The 19,040-nt window shown below is 48.4% G+C and overlaps 1 protein-coding gene across 3 annotated transcripts in view; it reads left to right on the top strand.

Annotated features, from left to right (window-relative positions):
• Positions 1-850: 850 nt before the first annotated feature.
• HVCN1 (hydrogen voltage gated channel 1) overlaps positions 851-19,040 on the top strand; it is a 29,810-nt gene continuing 11,620 nt past the window's right edge. Inside the window, exons 1-3 of one of the 3 annotated variants that reach the window (XM_070400275.1) lie at positions 851-924; positions 2,106-2,183; positions 6,571-6,610. In XM_070400275.1, coding sequence (XP_070256376.1) covers positions 6,590-6,610 — 21 coding nt within the window. In that variant the 5' untranslated portion in view covers positions 851-924; positions 2,106-2,183; positions 6,571-6,589. Of the gene's footprint in view, positions 925-1,502; positions 1,540-1,632; positions 1,689-2,105; positions 2,184-6,570; positions 6,611-19,040 lie in introns of those variants that run through there. The other 2 variants (XM_070400274.1, XM_070400276.1) reach the window with 2 other exon arrangements.

The raw sequence follows: 19,040 nt of genomic DNA on the forward strand, positions 1-19,040 counted from the left end.
TTGCCGACACTCATAACTGAAGGAAATGATACACATCAGTACCAGCTTAATGAAAATAAAGATGTAATTTTTTTCTCATCCAAGTTTATAAACTTCATGGATTCTTTCTTTTGCAAGTGACTCAGCCCTACAGATTGTCAGCCTCACCTCCACAACTAAAATGGGAGCTCGCTGAGGACCAGGGCTGCTCCTTCATCTTATATTAAGTGTCTAGAACGGGCCTACCACTCAGTAGGGATCCAATACTAGAATGTTGATCTCTTGGATTTTCTGGGTAGACAATCACATTGACTGCAAATGACAGATTTTCTCTTTTCAATCTTTGTGCCTCTTGTTTCTTGTCTTATTGCATTGGCTGGGATCTTCAGTTCAATGTTGAATAGAAGCAGTGATGGTGGGCACCCTTAGCTTATTACACAGAATGCTCATTTGTTAATTTATGCAATTGCATAATTACATCATGGAATGTAAAGTACCTGCTCTATGCCACACTCTGTGCTGGGCATAAAGATGTAACACAACTGAGATCTTATGAGAGAGGCAGGGAGAGGGGGAAAAAAACCCATCTGATTGGTTGCCTCCCTCTGGGGATCAAACCCACAACCTAGGTATGTGCCCTGACGGGAATCGAACCCAAAGCCTTTCAGTATATGAGATGAAGCTCCAACCCTCTGAACCACATTGGCCAGGGTAAAAATAAATGTGTTATTTTAGGCCATTAGGTTTGTGGTAACTTGTTACAGAAGCTGTTACAGCAGTGGTGGGAAACTAATTCAACTCCAGGGAGTTGAGACGCCTCCTACCCAAGCAGGGAGGTGTGTAGAAGATAGCCGGCTCCTGCCCTTGGAAGTTTGGAACAAGTGGCCTTTTGGGGAAGACCGGGGCTAATGGAACAACTGATTGCAGTGTGAGCAGTGAAATCAGGTATAAACCGAGTCCTGGGGAAGCCTGGACGAAGGAGGGCCCACAGGGAGGGGCTACAGCTGGGCCTGGAAGGTGAGGAGCAGTTGGCCTGAGCAAGGCCTGCAGGCAGGAAGGCCCCCTACTCCTGCCAATATCAGCCCTGGAGCCGGGCACCCCCTTTTTACCTCCAGCGTCAGCCCCATCCAGGGCCATCCTGACAGCTTCTAGGCTGGCCACCCTCCTCTCCCTCAATATAGCAGATACTGTGCAGGGACAAGTAAGGCCACTTAGGGTCACCCCTAAGTAATTAGGGGTGTGGGGTGGGAGGATGCCAGAAGCCAGGCCAGTTTACCGAGTGTGTGTGGTGGGGAAGGGGATGGATCCGCCCCCCATCACATCCCCCGCCCCACATCCCGCCGGAGGAAGTTAGTGGTTCCCTCCTCCCACCCCTTCCCGCAGGCTCTTGGGACCAGGACTCTCGTGATTCGGGGTTGGCTCCGCGGGCGGGGCCTGGTGCTTCTGCGGGGCTGCGGGAGCCCCCGGCCAGCTCGGGCCTGCGGAGCGGGAGGGGCGCGCCGGGGCGGGGGGCGGGGAGCTAGAGAACTAGAGGGAGACCGACAGACAGGCTTAGCCTAGGTAGGACCACGGAGCCAGAGGCGGAGACGGGACTGAGTTGGCGGGCGGGCCGGAGGGGCCGGGAGGGGGCGGGAGGAAGGGAGGGCGGGGTGGCCGGGCTGGAGCCGCGCTCGTATTTGCAGCGGTGGCCGCGGCGAGCGGACTGCAAGGTCAGTGCTCCGGGGCGGGACGCGCCCCCTCTCGATGCGCAGCCCCTTCTCTCTGCGCCCCAGCCCGAGTCCTCGAGGAGAGCGGGACCCCCGCCTTCCTGCTGGGACCCCGGGGATCCAGGCCGCCCTCAGCTGCCCGCAGTTCTAGCGTTTCCCAGCGCGTGGGGCGGGCAGTGATTTCCGCCCTGGAACCCCTGCCTTGCCCAGGGCTCCTAGAGTCAGGAGGGGAGGACAGGAGAGGACACTCACAGGACCTGGGAGGAGTCCCTCTTGTCCCCAGCTACCCCCCCTTGGAAGTGAGGGTGTTGGCAGAAGAGCTGCCCTTTTGTCTGGAGTTTGGAACAGGTGCCTTCACTTGGTCACAGGCCAGGCAGCAGCAACAGGTGAGGGGGTACCATCCTTATCTCCCTCTCACAGGTGAAGAAGCGGAGATTCAAAGAGGCCAAGCCACCTGCCTGGGGTCACAAAGGAGGCAGAGCCAGGACTTACACCCAGGTTGGTGTGAACCCCTAAATCCATGTATTCCTCGTCCCTGCCCTGACTCCCACCTGGGCTGCAGGGAGAGAAGTGGAGGGGAGAGGCAGTGGGGGGGGAGGGGGTGTATCCCAGGAGGCGGAGGAAATGAGCCAGCCAGCCTGTCCCTGCAGGAAGAACCCCCAGAGCAGCACATGCTTCGCCTGGGTGAGGGGTTTGAGAAGTAAGCATGGTGGTTGGCGCCAGGTTAACTCCAGGAGTGGTGGGAAGCAGGGCAAGCGCCCTCCAGGAACTCCCAGGCCTTTACTCAGCACCTCCTCGGGGCACAGGGGGCTCTTGTGGACTTAGCCATGGGACCTCACCTCTCCGTGCCTCGGTTTCCTTCTGTGTCCTACGGGGTTAGCATGGTGCCTGCCTCTCAGGATGGCTGAGAAGATTAAATGAGAGATGATTGGTGTGAAGCCTAGTGCCTGGACCAAGCTGTAACCCCCTCCATCCCCATCGCTGTCCCTCTGAGAGCATATCTTTAACCTGAGGTCGGTCAGAGCTATCTGAGATCTGCAGGGTTTCCGGACAACCCCGCCAGCAGCTGAAGCTTCTTGAGTAAGACCAAGGCTGGGGTGGCAACTTCTCCCTGCTCTGACCCTTTGGAGGGAAGGCTGGTAGGCGCAGGTGTTTGAAATCTTTAGGCTGCCGCTTACACAATTCCAGAACTGCTCTGCATTCCCCAAGCCCTCCCCCACCACTGGTTGAGCAAGAAGGAGGAAGCCCAGAGTTTTCTTGCTCCCATACCTGCTCTTCTCCTCGTCCTGACATCTAGGCCCACAGCAGCTTCTATCCCTCGGCACGTTCTGTATTTGACCATTCCCACCCCCAGGTCCTCAGCATTGATCCCGCCTGCTTGAGTCTTGATTCTTCTCTCACTCCGCTGCCCATTGTAGCCACACTTCTCTCCTCGGAGATGCTGAGTTCTCTGCTCTCTCAGGGCCTTTGCACGTGCTCCTCCTCCTCCTCCTGGAAATGTTCTTCCCTGCCATGTTCTTGTGACTGGTCTCCTTGCAATTCAGGGACCACCATAAAAGACTCAGAAGTCTGCCCTGACCACCCACCCCACTGCAGAGGCCACGCTCGCCTGCTCTCGGATGCATTACTGTTTTTCCTTCCAATGCTCAGCCCTGGGTGATGTTACCTTGCTTATGCGTTTCCTTGGTTCCTCAGTTGTCTCCCCAGCTCAAATGCCAGCCTTCCTGGGCCCTGACCTTTTTCTTGCCTCTTCACTTGGGATTCTTCAGAACCCAGCACTGTACCTGCCACATAGTTCTGATCATTATGTGTGATTGCAAGCAGTGTGTGCAACCGTGCAGAGTTCTACTGCTCATTGCTTAACAGCAATCTTTCTACATTTCTACACAGACTTCATCATTGCCATTCCTCCTAACTGCCCACTGCCTTCCTGAGCTTTTCCCTAACGTGGGGCCTGTGTGCTGTTTCCAGGTTCTAGCCGTAATACCAACTTCACTTTCAACTTTTTGTCCAAATTGCACGTGTTTTGTTTGTTTTTTTTGCTACCAAGGGATTTCTTTGAGAGATAGTTCCCAAACTGGTCACGTCAAGAATATGATCATTCTGAAGGCATATGCCACTTACCACCTGGTGGCTGTTTAAAAAAGTTATTCCCAGCAATATGTGCAAGTTTTTCTACAGTCCTATGAGCATTGGGTGTTCTCATTTTTATTTGTTTTGTCTATTTTAATGGGGAGGTCATGGTAGGTTTAAATTTTCTGTTGCTTGGCCCTAACCAGTTTGGCTCAATGGATAGAGCGTCGGCCTGCGGACTGAAGGGTCCCAGGTTCGATCCCGGTCAGGGGCATGTTCCTTGGTTGCGGGCACATCCCCAGTAGGGAGTGTGCAGGAGGCAGCTGATCGTTGTTTCTCTCTCATCGATGTTTCTAACTCTCTGTCCCTCTCCCTTCCTCTCTGTAAAAAATCAATAAAATATATTTTTTAAAAAAATAAATAAATAAAAGCTATGTGAATGATGAAAAAATAGGCTTAATTAAATTTTCTGTTGCTTGAATTATTGAAGCTGGATCCTTTTCAACGGATGTACTAGTTCTATTTCCTGCCTTGTGAAGGGAGGAAATCTGCAGGGCACCTTCATTCTTCCCTTCACCTTCACTTGTGGTAATGGTTCCACTTGAACCCATCTCATGAGAGTAGAGGGAGGGCCCCCAGGGGCTGGAACAGGAACCCATGGAGTCAAACTGTGCTGGTTGCAGAAACTGCTCTGCCAATCAAGCAGCAAAAACGCCTCTAAGTGTGGGGAGAGAAAGAAACCCCTTATTTTTTTAAGTCTTTGTGAATTTTTTTTCAAGATGGTATTTTTTAAATGATAAAAGTAGCACACGGTGTGCAGGGTTATTCATTGGAACACGGGGCAGCAAAAGATTGGGAAACAACCTAGAGTTCTGGGGGTCAGTGTCCAAAATCAGTCTCAGTTGGCCAAGATCAAGGTGTTGGCAGGGCTGTGTTCCTTCTGGGGGTCTAGGGGAGAATCTGTATCCTTGCCTTTACCGGCTGCCAGCATTCCTTGGATCATGCCCCCTTCCCTCCATCTTCAAAGGCAGCAGCATAAAATCCTCAAATCTCTCTCTGACTCCAACCTAACCCTCCGTGGTCACATCTCCTTCTATGTCTGATTCTCGTTACATTGGGCCCACTGGGGCTCTCAGTATCCTTTAGGTAATCCCATCTGCAAAGTCCCTTTTGCCAGGTCACGTGACGGACGTGTTTACAGGTCCCGAGGAATAGGGTGAGAATGTGTGCATCCTCAGGGGGCCAATATTCAGTCCGCCACACCCTTAAGGGAAATGAGCAAGGTTCAGAGCCGAGTGTGGGGCTCATGTTTGTTTAAGGAAAAAAGAAAGAGAAGAGGAATAAGTATACATGTGCTTGCAAAGGCAACATAGGAAAGTGGTAAGAGTGGCTGCTTCTGAGAAGATTGGGTTGAAAGGAAACTTGTCTTTTTGTGTTATTTAAACTTTTTACTACATGCATATGTCACTATGTTACAAATAATTTTGAAGAAGTAGCACATAGTCATTGTAAAAGCTGAGGCTGTCCAAAAGCTGAGAGAAGGAAAATACCCCCTAATCATTCCCTTTCTCTCCAGCAGTAACCACTGTGAGGAATTTGGCTATATCCTTGCAAACTTGTAAAAAATGCATATGAATTTTTTCACATAGGTGGGATCAGACTCTACACTGATATAATGTGATGGGGACACTATATTTTTCACATCTTTCCTCATCCATGTATGAAGGTTTAACAGCACTGGGGTCTCCCACTGCTCAGATGTACCTTAACTGACTTAACCAGACCCCTTGTTGGTGGACATTTAGATTCTTTGCTGCTGTCCACAGTAATCTCAACACTGTAATCTACATGTCTGGGGTTTTATTAATTGAAGTGAAATTCACATAACATGAAATTAAGCACTATAAAGTGAACAATTCAGTGGCATTTAGTGCATCGACAGTGTTGTATAACCACCACTTCCATCTAGTTCCAGAACATTTTCATCATCCCAAAAGGAAACCCCATCCCCATTAAGCTCTCACTTCTCATTTCCCTCTCCACCCTCCCACCCCCCAATCCCTGGCAACCACTAATCTGCTTTCTATGTCTACAGATTTGCATATTCTGGATATCAAGGGAATCATGTCATATGTGATTTTTTGTGTCTGGCATAATGTTTTAGAAGTTTGTAGGCATCAGAGCATGTGTCAGTACTTCACTTTTAAAAAAATATATTTTTTTATTGATTTCAGAGAGAAAGGGAGCGGGAGAGAAAGAAACATCAATGATGAGAATCATTGATCAGCTGCCTCCTGCACGCCCCCTACTGGGGATCGAGCCTGTAACCCAGGCATGTGGCCTGACCAGGAATCAAACTGTGACCTGGTTCATAGGTCATGCTCACTAAGCCACACTGGCCAGACAGTACTTCATTTTTTAAACTAATTTTTTATTGTGGTCTAATTGACATACAAAATTCTATTAGTTTCAGATGTATAACGATGATTCGATATTTATATATATTACAGAAGTATTTCGTTTCTTTTTATGGCTGGATGACATTCCATTGTATGGATATAACATCTTTTATTATCCATTTATATGTTAATGGACACTTGGGTTGTTTCTACCTTTTGGCTATGAATATTTGTGTGTATGTATTTGACTGGGTGCCTGTATCAATTCTTTTAGGTACGTGGCCTTTGAACTTTATTATTTACAACTTTCAGATACTTAATCAAGTTTTTAAAAAATTTGTAAGAAAGTGTTGCATCCTAAGGCAAATGATGGCAGGAGGACAGATCTGGACAGATGCTTTCTTATTTTCCAGATCCAGAGAGGACAGGAAAATGTCTGCCCGGGACGAAAAGGTAAGTTGCATCTGGGACCTCCCAGCCTTGAGATCATTGTTTGGTGTTTCTAACAGGAATGAGGAAAAATGCCTATAACGATAACTGAGTTCCAGTTATTGTTATTAATCAGAGAAAGGCAAATGGAAACAGTTCGTATTTCCTTCATTTGTAGTTCCTTATTAAATTAGGCAAACAAAAAAGCAAGTGGAAATGCTCGATGCTGGTTATGCAATTGCCTCATTCCTACATCTACAGAGGGGCTGGGTCAACTCACATAGCTATTCTTTTCTTTTTTTCTTTTTTAAAAAAAAATATTTTTATTGATTTCAGACAGGAGGAGAGAGGGAGAGAGAGATAGAAACATCAATGATGAGAAAGAATCATTAATCTGCTGTCTTCTGTACATCCCACACTGGGGATCAAGCCTGCAACCCTGGCATGTGCCCTTGACCGAAGTCAAACCTGGGACCCTTCAGGCCATGAGCCAAACCAGCTAGGGCCACACAGCTATTCTGGGGAAAAAATGATGGTGTGTATCAGGAATCATGAAAATGTCTAGGATCAAATCTGCTCATCTCACTTATGGGAAAGGAAATGACCCATAAAAAGGAAAAAGTACAATTTATGGCACCATATTTCTTAGCACATCAGACACCGTTGATTGTAGACCCACTATTATATTAGGTTCTATGAAGAAGAAACAGTGCCGACACTTACTGTGATGTAGTGCAACACAAGGCTGAAAATGGTCAATTGTAAAACACATTCAGATTTCAAAAATGCTAAAATGTGAGAAAATGTGGTTTTAGTATTGGTGATAAAAATGCTAAAAATGAAGAACAATCAGAAAACGCAATTGTGAGAGCTGTTTTTCCTTGGTAGGTTTCTGTGCCATTAAAAAGGTATAAATAGTCCTAGCCAGTTTGGCTCAGTGGATAGAGTGTTGGCCTGTGGGCTGAAGGGTCCCAGGTTCAATTCTGGTCAAGGGCACATGTCCAGGTTGTGGGCTCGATTCTCAGTAGGAAGTGTGCAGGAGGTAGCCAATCAATGATTCTCTCTCATCATTGATGTTTCTATCTCTCTCTCCCTCTCCTTTCCTCTCTGAAATCAATAAAATATATATACATATATAAATTTAAAAGATATATATACATATATATAACAAAATATATAACAAAAAAGGTATAAATAAGTCTGATGCATATAATTAGTTGGCGGGGGGAGGATACAACATTATCTGTAGTCTTTTATTATAATTGTAAAAGACATAGATTAGCCCTGGCCGGTTTGGCTCAGTGGATAGAGCATCGGCCTGCGGACTGAAGGGTCCCAGGCTCGATTCCGGTCAAGGGCATGTGCCTTGGTTGTGGGCACATCCCCGGTGGGGAGTGTGCAGGAGGCAGCTGATCGATGTTTCTCTCTCATCGATGTTTCTAACTCTCTATCCCTCTCCCTTCCTCTCTGTGAAAAATCAATAAAATATATATATATATTTTAAAAAGACATAGATTAGGGGCAGAGATAGGTAGATAGGATTAGTAGATGATAAATTTGGTGTGTTGGGATTATTGTGAATTTATTTCCTTTTGCTCATGTTTCCATGGTATTAACACTGAAAGAAATTGATCTAGGGCAGTGGTTCTCAACCTTCTTAATGCCGTGACCCTTTAATACAGTTTCCGCATGTTGTGGTGACCTCCAATTTCATTGTTACAAACTGAACATAATTAAAGCATAGTGATTAATCACAAAAACAATATGTAATTATATATGTGTTTTCCGATGGTCTTAGGTGACCCCTGTGAAGGGGTCGCGACCCACAGGTTGAGAACCGCTGATCTAAGGGAAAAGTCTGCTCATTGGGGTGAATGGTAGCAGGTAAAGCTGGGGGTGGGAGTCTAGATGAGTTAGGGCCTGAATGAAGCTAGGAAGCTTCCAGGACATGTCATAGGGGTGAGGTGGGTGTTAGGCCACAGACACAGCAGGGGAAGCAGAGGGTTGGAATGCAGAACCAAGGACACACCTGGGGACCTCGGGGGTCAGAAGCTTGTGTGTCATCACACGGGCCATTTGAGAGCCTGGCGCTGCGGCATGGTGGGGGGCTGGGACGATTGGGTCAGGGCTACTTCAGCAAATAAGCCTCTTAACTGATTCAAAGAACAGTTCCTTTCAGTATCTTATGGAGTTCATTGTGTTTTTTAAAACCTTTTAATAGGATTGCCTTTAGGAGCTCTGTAATTTTTTCAGTTCTCCTTGCTTTTGAGAGGAAAACTGTGTTGTAGGAGGGACTGGTGGGGTTTTTAGCCGTGACTCGGACCTGGTTTGCTGTAGCCAGCTCTGCTGAGGGGGGCTCAGAGTCCCTCTCTGCCCCTTCCCATCTCTCCAAGCCTCAGTTTTCCTGTTCTGTAAAGTGGGAACAATAACTCCCTGCTAGAGCTGTGGTGAGAATGAAATAAGATTGTGCATGGAAAGCACTTGGCAGGGTGCCCAACTACAAAGAACACTTAAACTGAGTGGGGGGCGGGGGGGCGGGGGCGGAGCTAGGGACTTGATCATGAGTATAAGCTGGGTTTGCAGCCCATCAGCGGACCTGTCCTCATCTCAGATGATTGTGTGTCACCCGCCACCTCTTGGGAACCTGGGAGCCAGGGGTGCTTAGAAAGCCTTGTAGCCCTTTGGCTCATTTCTCATGAGGCTTCTGGAGGCTCTGGGTTCATTTGTGGTGCTAGTTGTCTGCCTGGGCTGCGCACGGGGGATCTCAACCCCTAGGCCATCCCCAGACCGACTGAATCACAATCTTGGGGCGTGGGGCCCAGGCATCGGAGTTCTTTAAAGCTTCTATGTTTCCAATGTGCAGCCAGGACTGAGAGCCACAGGTAGACTGTGAGGCAGGGAAGATGGGTGCCCTGAACTCTGTCCTGGCCAAAGCATTGCTAACACGTTGGGGGATAGAGTCACCCCGATGACTCATTCGCACTCCCGATAAGTCTTCATTTCTATCTGGATCACTGCATATTTTTTCTTTCTGTGCTTTCGTTTTCTTTCTATACTTTTGTAAACAAAAGGAGGGGGCTCTGAGCCAGGCAGCCTGGGTCAGAAAACGAGGTCTGTTTCTCACCAGCTGTGTGACCCTAGGGCAGGTTGCTTGGCCTCTCTGTTCCCAGTTTCCGTGTCTGTAAATGGAGGTTCACGCCCCCACTTCATGGAGTGTTTGCAGTGTGTTATAAAGGGCTTTGCACGGAACTCAGAAATGGCAGGTACTCTAGTTGTAATCACTACGATTTCCACTACTGTAGGTATTATCACCAGCCTCGTGATCATCTTGCTGGGTTGACAGACGCTTATCAAGAAAGGAGGGATCCTGACCCCAATGGGAAAGGAGAGAAATGTTGCAGCGCTAGGCTCGGAGGGGGTGTGGCGGGGAGGCACCTGGGCTGCCAGTGGCCCCTCCCCCAAACTGGTCAGCCGTCACAGGTGGTGGTTTCCGTGAACCTCAAACTTCCTCCCCACCCTAGAGAAGGAAAAACTGTTACGCTTATTTAAAGACTTCTCTGATTTTAAAAATAGGCATCCCTCAGAACACAGATGCCCAGAGGCTGGGGGGGGGGGGGGGCGGCGGGGGGGAGGGCCCAGGCGGGGTGAGCTTGCTGCTGGGACCCTCCAGGTAGTTGTAGTGGGAACCTGCAGTCCTCTAGCCACAGAGGATCATACCTGAGCAGGAACCCACCTGGTCTCTGCCCTGATGGGGATGACAGACTCCAACAGTCACAGGAACTGCTGGACCTGACTCCACAGGGGCGGAGAGCGGGACCCTTTGTGAGGGCAACGGGGGAGGTATCTGGTCTGGAGCTGGGGTGCTTGAGAGAGACCTCCCGAAGGGGGTTATTCTTTTGTTGTTGTTGTTAATCCTCACCTGAGGATATTTTTCCATTGATTTTTAGAGAGTGGAAAGGAGGGGGAGAGACAGAGAGAGAGAGAGAGAGAGAGAAACATCGATGTGAGAGACATCGATTGGTTGCCTCCCGCATGGTTGGGGATGGAACCTGCAACTGAGGTTGACGCCCTTGACTGGAATCGAACCTGGACCCTGCAGTCCATGGGACGATGCTCTATCCACTGAGCCAAACTGGCCAGGGCCTGAAGGGGGTTAAAGAAGACACATGACACAGTGGAAGAGGGGCTGGAGTTTTAGGCAAGGGAAAATTGCAAAGGCCCTGTGGTTGAAGGAACGTGTTGCTTACAGAGTACATTGTGGCCCAGCAGAGAGGGTGGTGAAAGTGAGGTCAGATAGGCAGGCGGAGGCCACAGCATGCAGAATAGGCGTGGGCCTCTGGAAGGCACTTGGTCTTTATTTTCAAGAGCAGTGGGAAGTCCAAGAAGTGTTTTAAATAAGGGAGTGTATCAGAGGTCCCCAACATCACCCAGGTTCAACGTTTTGCTAGGAGAGCTCAGAGAACTCAGCCTACAGCTTGACTGATGGCTATGAGTTGTTACAGCAAAAGGACACACATTACAATCAGCAAAGGGCAAAGGCACCCAGGGTGAAGCCCAGAGGAAACCAGGCTCCAGCTGGAGTCACACAGGACGTGCCGGACACCTCCAGCCACGAGCTGTGACTCCGCATGCGCGATGTTGCCCACCAGGAAAGCTCGATAGAGACTCAAGGTTTTCATTGGGGGCTGCTCACATAGGCATTCTGTCCAGCCCTTACAAAAATGGTGGACTCTGAGAAGGCAAGCAGGTGTGCAACATAAACTACATTGTTTACACAAACTGTGGGCACAGTGAGCGGTTCCTATCAGGGAATTCTATGAACCCTCCCAAAATCTCCACTTCCCAGATGCCAACCAGGGGCCAAGCAGGCCTTTCTCGGACAATAGCCTCAGGCCTTTTCTGCACAGGGAGTGACATGGTTATGTTTGCTGATGAGAATGCGAGAGTGAAGGGGGCAGCAGTGGGAGCTGGTACATCCTCCCCCTGAGAGGAGGATGCAGGGCCAGGGCCCTGGCAGGAGATGGGAGACATAGTTATCAGATTCCAGGGCCCTAGCCAGTTTGGCTCAGTGGATAGAGCGTCAGCCTGAGGACTGAAGGGTCCCAGGTTCGATTCGGGTCAAGGGCGCATGCCCAGGTTGCGGGCTCGATCCCCAGTAGGGGGCGTGCAGGAGGCAGCCAATCAATGATCCTCTCTCATCATTGATGTTTCTAGCTCTCTTTCTCTCTGAAGTCAATAAAAATATATTTTAAAAAAATTCCAGGGTCATTTGGATGCTAAAATGCATGGGGTTTAGTGATGGATGGGCTGTGGGGGAAGGGAGAAAGGCTGGGATTGGAGACAACTTCTTTGACCCTGCCTGGGTGTGTTTTAAGACCCCTGGACCAGAAGACAGGAGACCCAGGTGCCTGTAGATAAACTGACCGTTGCCATATTATAGAGCCTCAGTTTCCCCATCTGCTAAGGGAGGGAAGATTGCATTGAACCTTGATTCTGCCTCTTACACTCTCATCATTCTTTCTGCTTAAAAATCCAGCTTTTCTTGCCGAAACCGGTTTGCTCGGTGGATAGAGCGTCGGCCTGCGGACTGAGGGGTCCCAGGTTCGATTCCGGTCAAGGGCATGTACCTGGGTTGCGGGCACATCCCCAGTGGGAGATGTGCAGGAGGCGGCTGATCGATGTTTCTCTCTCATCGATGTTTCTAACTCTCTATCTCTCTCCCTTCCTCTCTGTAAAAAATCAATAAAATATATATTTTTTAAAAAATCTAGCTTTTCTGGCATATCTTCCTCGCATTGGCAGAGCATCTTGGAAAGAACAGAGCTGGTAGACTTGAGTTCATATGCTGGTTTTATCACTGATGCTTTTTTGTTCATTTTTTTAAATTCTGCATGAACAAGTTCTCAATGTAAGAAATTGAAAAAACAAACTAGTATATATTACAGGTTGAATCACATGAAATTGTCCATTTTTACCAATTTTGGCCTACAAAAAAAGTATTTTTTTTTTAGTCTTTTATTTCAGGGATGTTTTCTTTCTTTTTAAAAAAAAAATATATTTTATTGATTTTTTACAGAGAGGAAGGGAGAGGGATAGAGAGTTAGAAATATCGATGAGAGAGAAACAACGATCAGCTGCCTCCTGCACACCCCCCCATTGGGGATGTGCCCGCAACCAAGGTACATGCCATTGTCTGGAATCGAACCTGGGACCCTTCGGTCTGCAGGCCGACGCTCTATCCACTGAGTCAAACCAGTTAGGGCCAGGAATGTTTTCTTGAATTATATTTTGAACTGTTTGTTCTGTTCCATTGTTTTGGTTTCCTTATTCAGAGATTCCAATTATGCATATGTTGGACATATAGGGGTACATATAGTCATTGGCTGCCTGGCTTTTTCTTGGTCATGTGTTCTAGCACATGGGCTCCGAGTCACCCCGCACAGGGGGCAGGTCCTGGCTCTGCCATTTTCCAAGTGTGTGACTTCGGACGTGCCTCCTCCCTCACTTAGACCCAAAATTATGGCCTTGACCTCAGAGGGTTGTTAGGACTTTAAATGAAATAGAGCCTTTAAGGAACTTAGTGATGCGCTAATATAACAAATAACATCACTAATAATTAGTAATAATAGATGTCGCTGCTGTTGTGTCTCGGAGTTTTTAGGGTGGGGGTTTGGATGAATAAGCACATCGAGTCCCCAAAAGTGAGCTCTGGGAGGGGGACGGGAAAGAGGACGTTGGGCCCTGGGAATCGGGAATCGGCTGAATTTCTTAAAAAGTGCCATTTTCTGTGATTGTTGGATGACCGTGACATAGGGACTTCCCCTCCTACAGACAGCAGCTTCAGAGCCTGTAAAAATAGACATTCATGAGAACGTGTTTCTCCATCTCGGCTCTCCCAGGTAGTAATTGTTCTGGTATAATACCTGTCACATGTAAAGAAGGCCGGCCATTCGATTATCGTTGAGGGGTAGCTCTTGGTTAACTCGCCTGTTAGGTATTTATGAAGCCCCTCCCTGTGACGGAGGGAGGAAGAGCCTGGGCTGCCCAGAGTTGGCAGGAGACAGGCAGAACCAGAGGCACGGTGCTCACAGGTAAGCGGCATGTGGGGAAATAGAGGAAGGCCGCTAAGCCAGCAGGCAGCGGTTAAAGAAGGCCTCCCAGGGGGGTAACATCGAGACGTTTGTAAGGCCTGAAAGAGAACTGGGGTGAGACAGACAGTGGGGACAGGCTGTGCAAAGTCCCAGAAGCAAGAGGCAGCGCGGTTTATTCAAAACCGCGGGGTGTTCGGTGGAGCTTGAGTGCGGCAGAGGCTGGAAGAACACCAGGGCCTGGGGAGACCCAGAGACCCAGGCAGCTCTGCCTTTCCTGAGCGCAGTGGTGGGCAGGCATGGGGCGGGGCGGGGCGGTGGGGGGGTAGGTGAGAGCAGGGACATGGCCAGGTGGGCAGTGGGGAAAGGTGATCCTGGCTACCGCTGTGTGGAGAAAGAATGTGGGGTCAGGAGGCCGCATGAGAAGGCTGGTGCAGGTGTCCTGTCGATCGGAGAGGGTTAGATGGGAAAGAGAAGGTGGAGGGTGAGCGATGTTGAAGAGGTTACATTGATATCGATGAGCTTGAGGGAGAGAGAGGAACCAGGGATGACTGTTGGTTCTGGGCTTGGCCAGCGGAGTGGATGTGATGCCAAGCCCTGGGGGCTCATGGAAGAAGTGGATATGGAAGGGAAGTTTGGGTCACAGCAAACAGCATACCATCATCTGGCTGAGACTTTGAACATGAGCAGCGTTGAGAACACAGGTGTGCTGAGACTACCAAAGGGGAAGGTCACCCTGCCCTAGGACAGGGTCAGAATCTCAAGGACTCCAGGTGGCAGGAAGAGATGTGGTACAGGACACTGAGAAGGATGGCCAGCGTAGGAGAAAAATCATGAGGCAAGATTGTCAAAAAGAACCGAGCCAGCCTGGCTGGTGTGGCTCAGTGGTTGAGCATTGACCCATGCACCAAGAGGTCACTGGTTTGATTCCCGGTCAGGGCACATGCCCAGGTTGCAGGCTGATCCCCAGTAGGGGGCATGCAGGAGGCAGCCAATCAATGATTCTCTCTCATCATTGATCTTTCTATCTCTCTCCCCTCCTTCTCCCTTCCTCTCTCTCTCAAAATCAATAAAAACATATTTTTAAAAAACATTTGAGTCAGCAGTGTGACAGGATGCAGTACAGTCAAGCAGATGGGAACCACAGCTGTGGGCTTCGATCTAAAGGTGACCCCAGGGAGAGTAGGGTCAGGATATAGTGGGACAGTAAGGGTTAATGCAGGGGGCATGGAGATGGGCGGTTTCCAGTGTCAGGGACTCTACTGGTCTAGATTTTTGGGTTTGTAAGTGACAGAAACAACTCAATGTAGCTTAAGCCACAAAGGAAATCCAACAGTTTGTGAGACTGAACAGCCTGGGGGTTGCAGAGGCTGGCAGCCGGCCAGGAAGCCAAGACATGAAATACTTATGGACGGTGATGAAGGCGGAGCAGTGGAGAGGAGAGTTTTCGATGTTGAAGAAGAATAGCCATCACTATGGAGCGGCTGCTCCGGGCCAGGCACTGAGGTTGGTGCTCTGCCTTACTCACTGAGTCAGTCCTTCCTCCCGGGCAGGCTAGCGGTGGGGGGCACTAGAGCGGGGAGTCCAGGGTGGGTGGTGGATTTCAGAGGCCCACAACATTTTCGTGATGAGCTATATGGTTGCCCTTTTCTGGAACTTTTCTGCTTCTGAAATGACAGATTTTTCAAACTTAAAACCAGAGTTCTTTTCTGCTCTGCTGGGTGCTGTAAATATTTTCATCCCAAATTACTAAACGTTGCTTCTTTTTACTGGTCGCAAGGTTTCAGGACGAAAAATTTTCTCTTCTGTGAAATATGTGGTTTTTGCAAAGCACTCGGAGGCTCCCCCCTGCTGCAGACGAGCACAGGAGGTTTTGGCGGGGAGGTATGGCCAGTAGCCACCCTTGGCCAGCCCTGGGAACCAAGTGATGGAGGATCCAGCCTGAGACGAGTCGCAGCCCGACATGGGAGACGGGGTCCGAGGGCCCTCAGCCAACAGGCGCTTGGTGGGCTTCTAAGTCAGGTGTCATGTGAGACTCTGGGGACACACACTCTGCCCTGATGGAGCATAAATGCTAGTGTGGAGAGAGAACTAAGAAACAGCTGCACAAAAAGATTTCTAGCTGGAAATGGTTTTAAGGGCTCTCAAAGGAAAGGTAAGGCATATAAAGAGGGGTTATCAAATTAAGAAGGGGTCTGATTTACATTTGAGGGGTCAGGGAGGGCCTCTCTGAGGAAGGGACATTTCAGTTGAGGCTTCCAGCATGAGGAGAGTGAGCAATGCCAGTGGGGAGAAGAGCATGCCAGGTTGAGGGACGACCCCTCAGGAGGCCCAGAGGGGGAGAATGTGGCCCATTGGAGGGGTAGTTTGTGGGGTAGGAGAAGAGATCAAACCTTGCAGGGCCATGTATATCGTTGGAAGGATCTTGGATGTTTATTCAAAGAGCAAAAAGCAGGGGGCAGTGATATGATCAGGTGGGATGGTCAGAGGTGAAGGTTTATAAAAAATCCATTCAGGCTGCTGGGTGGAGAATGTGCTGGAAGAACTGGGTGGAAGGAGAGAGATGGATAAGGAGGCTGTTGCAGTCTTCTGGGTGAGAGGATGAAGGCCTGGTCTAGGGAGACGGCGGAAGAGGAAATGAGTAGTGAGGGTCGGAAGAAGAGAGCCAGGCAGGCCCCAGGATCCTGGAAGGGGCCAGATTCAGAAGGTTCACTCTTGGGAGGTTATAAGCTCTCGTTGGGCCTCTTAGCATCGGAGGAAGTCTCAAATCAGGGGCTCCCACGGTGCTTGAACAATATGGGAGACTGGGCGGGGGAGGCAGCCTGGGGTCGAAGGGGTTCCTGGATATATATAGCCTTTTGGAGCACCATCCCCTCCACACACATCACCCGCAACCTCGCCCCACAGTCTCAGGGCACTTAAGAAAATATTGGGGTTCTGGAAAGGCTTATGAAAGAGGTGGTGTCCTTTTAATGAATTTGGAGCTTAGAAATGTACAAGGCACCACAGAACAGGAAGGAACAGTGGCCTGGGATCAAAGAGCTTCAGTCCTATTTTCCAGCGCACGGCTGCTGGTTACCTGAGACCTTGAGCAAACCCTGGCAGCTCATGGTCCACCCCATCACTGAAAGCATGGGGAGATCCGACCAGGTCATCTCTGTGGCCGGGTGCATGCAGATGTCCTCAGTGATATACAGAGGCATTTATTTTAACTGTTGTATAGTATTTCATCACACAAATAGGATTCATTTATCTCCCACCATTCAGGTGAACATTTCTGGTGAACATTCTTGAGCATGTCATTGATTTGAGCACATATGGGTAGTTTTGGGGGGATCCCATCTGGGGATGGAATCACTAGATCATTAAGAAAGATATACACAACTTCATCTTGACAAAACAATGCCATATTGCTTCCAAAAATGGTGGTGCCACTGCCTGTTTTTATCTTCAGTGTTCAACAGACCCCGTTGTTTCACGCCTTCACCGACATTTGCTATTGTAGACTTTAAAATCTGGCCAATCTGAGGAGTGAAAAGGTGTGCGATTGTTACGTCACCTCTCATTTTCCTGAGTGCTGGTGAAGTTGAGTATCTTGACCATTTGGGTTTTCTCTTAAGTGACTTGCTTAATATCCATTACCTAGTTTTCCATGGAGTTATCTTTTTGAAGTAACGTTTCTTTATATATTCTGGATGCTAAATCTGTGTCTATTAAGTACATTGCAATACTTACTCCCAATCTGTGTGTGTCTTAACTTTGTAGGAGTGTCTGTGAGATAGAAAAGCTTTTAGTTTTGATGAGTCAACTCAATCCATTTCTTTGTGTTTTTGTTTTCTTTTTTAACAAATATATTTTTATGAAGAACAAACTGATGAACAAAAATAGATACAGAACAGAGAAGCATCAAATAGACTATGAAACTTCAGAGGGAAGGCAGGGGAGGGTGTGTGTGTGTGGGGGGGGGGGGGTAAGAGATCAACCAAAGGACTTGTATGCATGCATATAAGCATAAGCAATGGGCACAGACAGTAGGGGGGTGAGGGAATCTGCTGGGGGGTGGGGGTAGCCGGGGAGAGGTCAATGGGGGGAAAAGGAGACATAAGTAATACTATATGTAATACTTTAAACAAGAAAGAATTAAAAACTGTAATATATATATATATATATATATATATATATATATATTTAGTTTTTTTATTGATTTCAGAGAGGAAGGAACAGGGAGAAAGAGATAGAAACATCAATGATGAGAGAGAATCATTGATCGGCTGCCTCCTGCTCGCCCCACACTGGGGATTGGGCCCACAATCCGGAATCGAACTGTGACCTCCTGGAATCAAACCATGACCTCCTGGGTCATAGCCTGATGCTAAACCACTGAGCCATGCTGATCGAGCAGTTTTGTCTTCTTTAAACAATCTTTCCCTGTTTTGAGGTCATGAAGACTTTTAAAGTTTTAAAAAAATACATATATATACATATATATGTATATACACACACACACACACACACATACATTAATGCTAATGCCTCCTAAATTTATTCTTTGTGTTGTATGGGGGTCTTTTGTTTTCTTACTTTTCTATTGGGAAAGCCAGTTGTCCTGACCTCGCCAGCCCTTCCCGCTGATCTAACCTGCCACCACCATCACATCCAGGTTCTGCTTAGGGCTCTCTTCTGTTCCACTGACCATATTGCCTATTCTTGCATCCATACCTGAAAGTTTTCATTGTCAAACTTTATTAAAAAATGTATTATCGCCCTAACCAGTTTGGCTCAGCGGATAGAGCGTAGGCCTGCGGACTGAAGGATCCCAGGTTCGATTCCGGTCAGGGGCATGTGCCTTGGTTGTGTGCATATCCCCGGTGGGGAGTGTGCAGGAGGCAGCTGATCGATGTTTCTCTCTCATCAATGTTTCTAACTCTCTATCCCTCTCCCTTCCTCTCTGTAAAAAATCAATAACATATATATTTTAAATACACGATGGATTTAAAACAGCTGAACCTAGAAAAAAATCCATTTGCTTCTCACCTTTCAAGGACTGATTGGCCATGGCATGAAACTCTGGGTACTTTTACTTTTGGCTTTCCCCTCCCCCTGGCAACTCTCGCCTCTGGTTTTTCAGGTTGTGATATCTTTGAACCATGCGGCCTTCTTCCGATCTTTAGATGTGGGCCTGTGATGGGTATTTTGTAACTGGGTTGTAGTACCAATTCCGTTGGTTACTGCCAACCAGACCACAGTGATAGGCCTGATGGGGTCTGGCATTTCCTGTCGCCTCACTGACACTGACAGCCTGGATTCCAAAAATAAAAGCACAAGAAACCACTGTGACCTCACGGTCTCTGTGCTCGCACGGTGCT

Source organism: Myotis yumanensis, unplaced genomic scaffold (genome assembly GCF_028538775.1).
Source record: "Myotis yumanensis isolate MYYU_CA2020_CCGP unplaced genomic scaffold, mMyoYum1.0.hap1 SCAF_19, whole genome shotgun sequence".
Lineage (NCBI taxonomy): Eukaryota > Metazoa > Chordata > Mammalia > Chiroptera > Vespertilionidae > Myotis > Myotis yumanensis.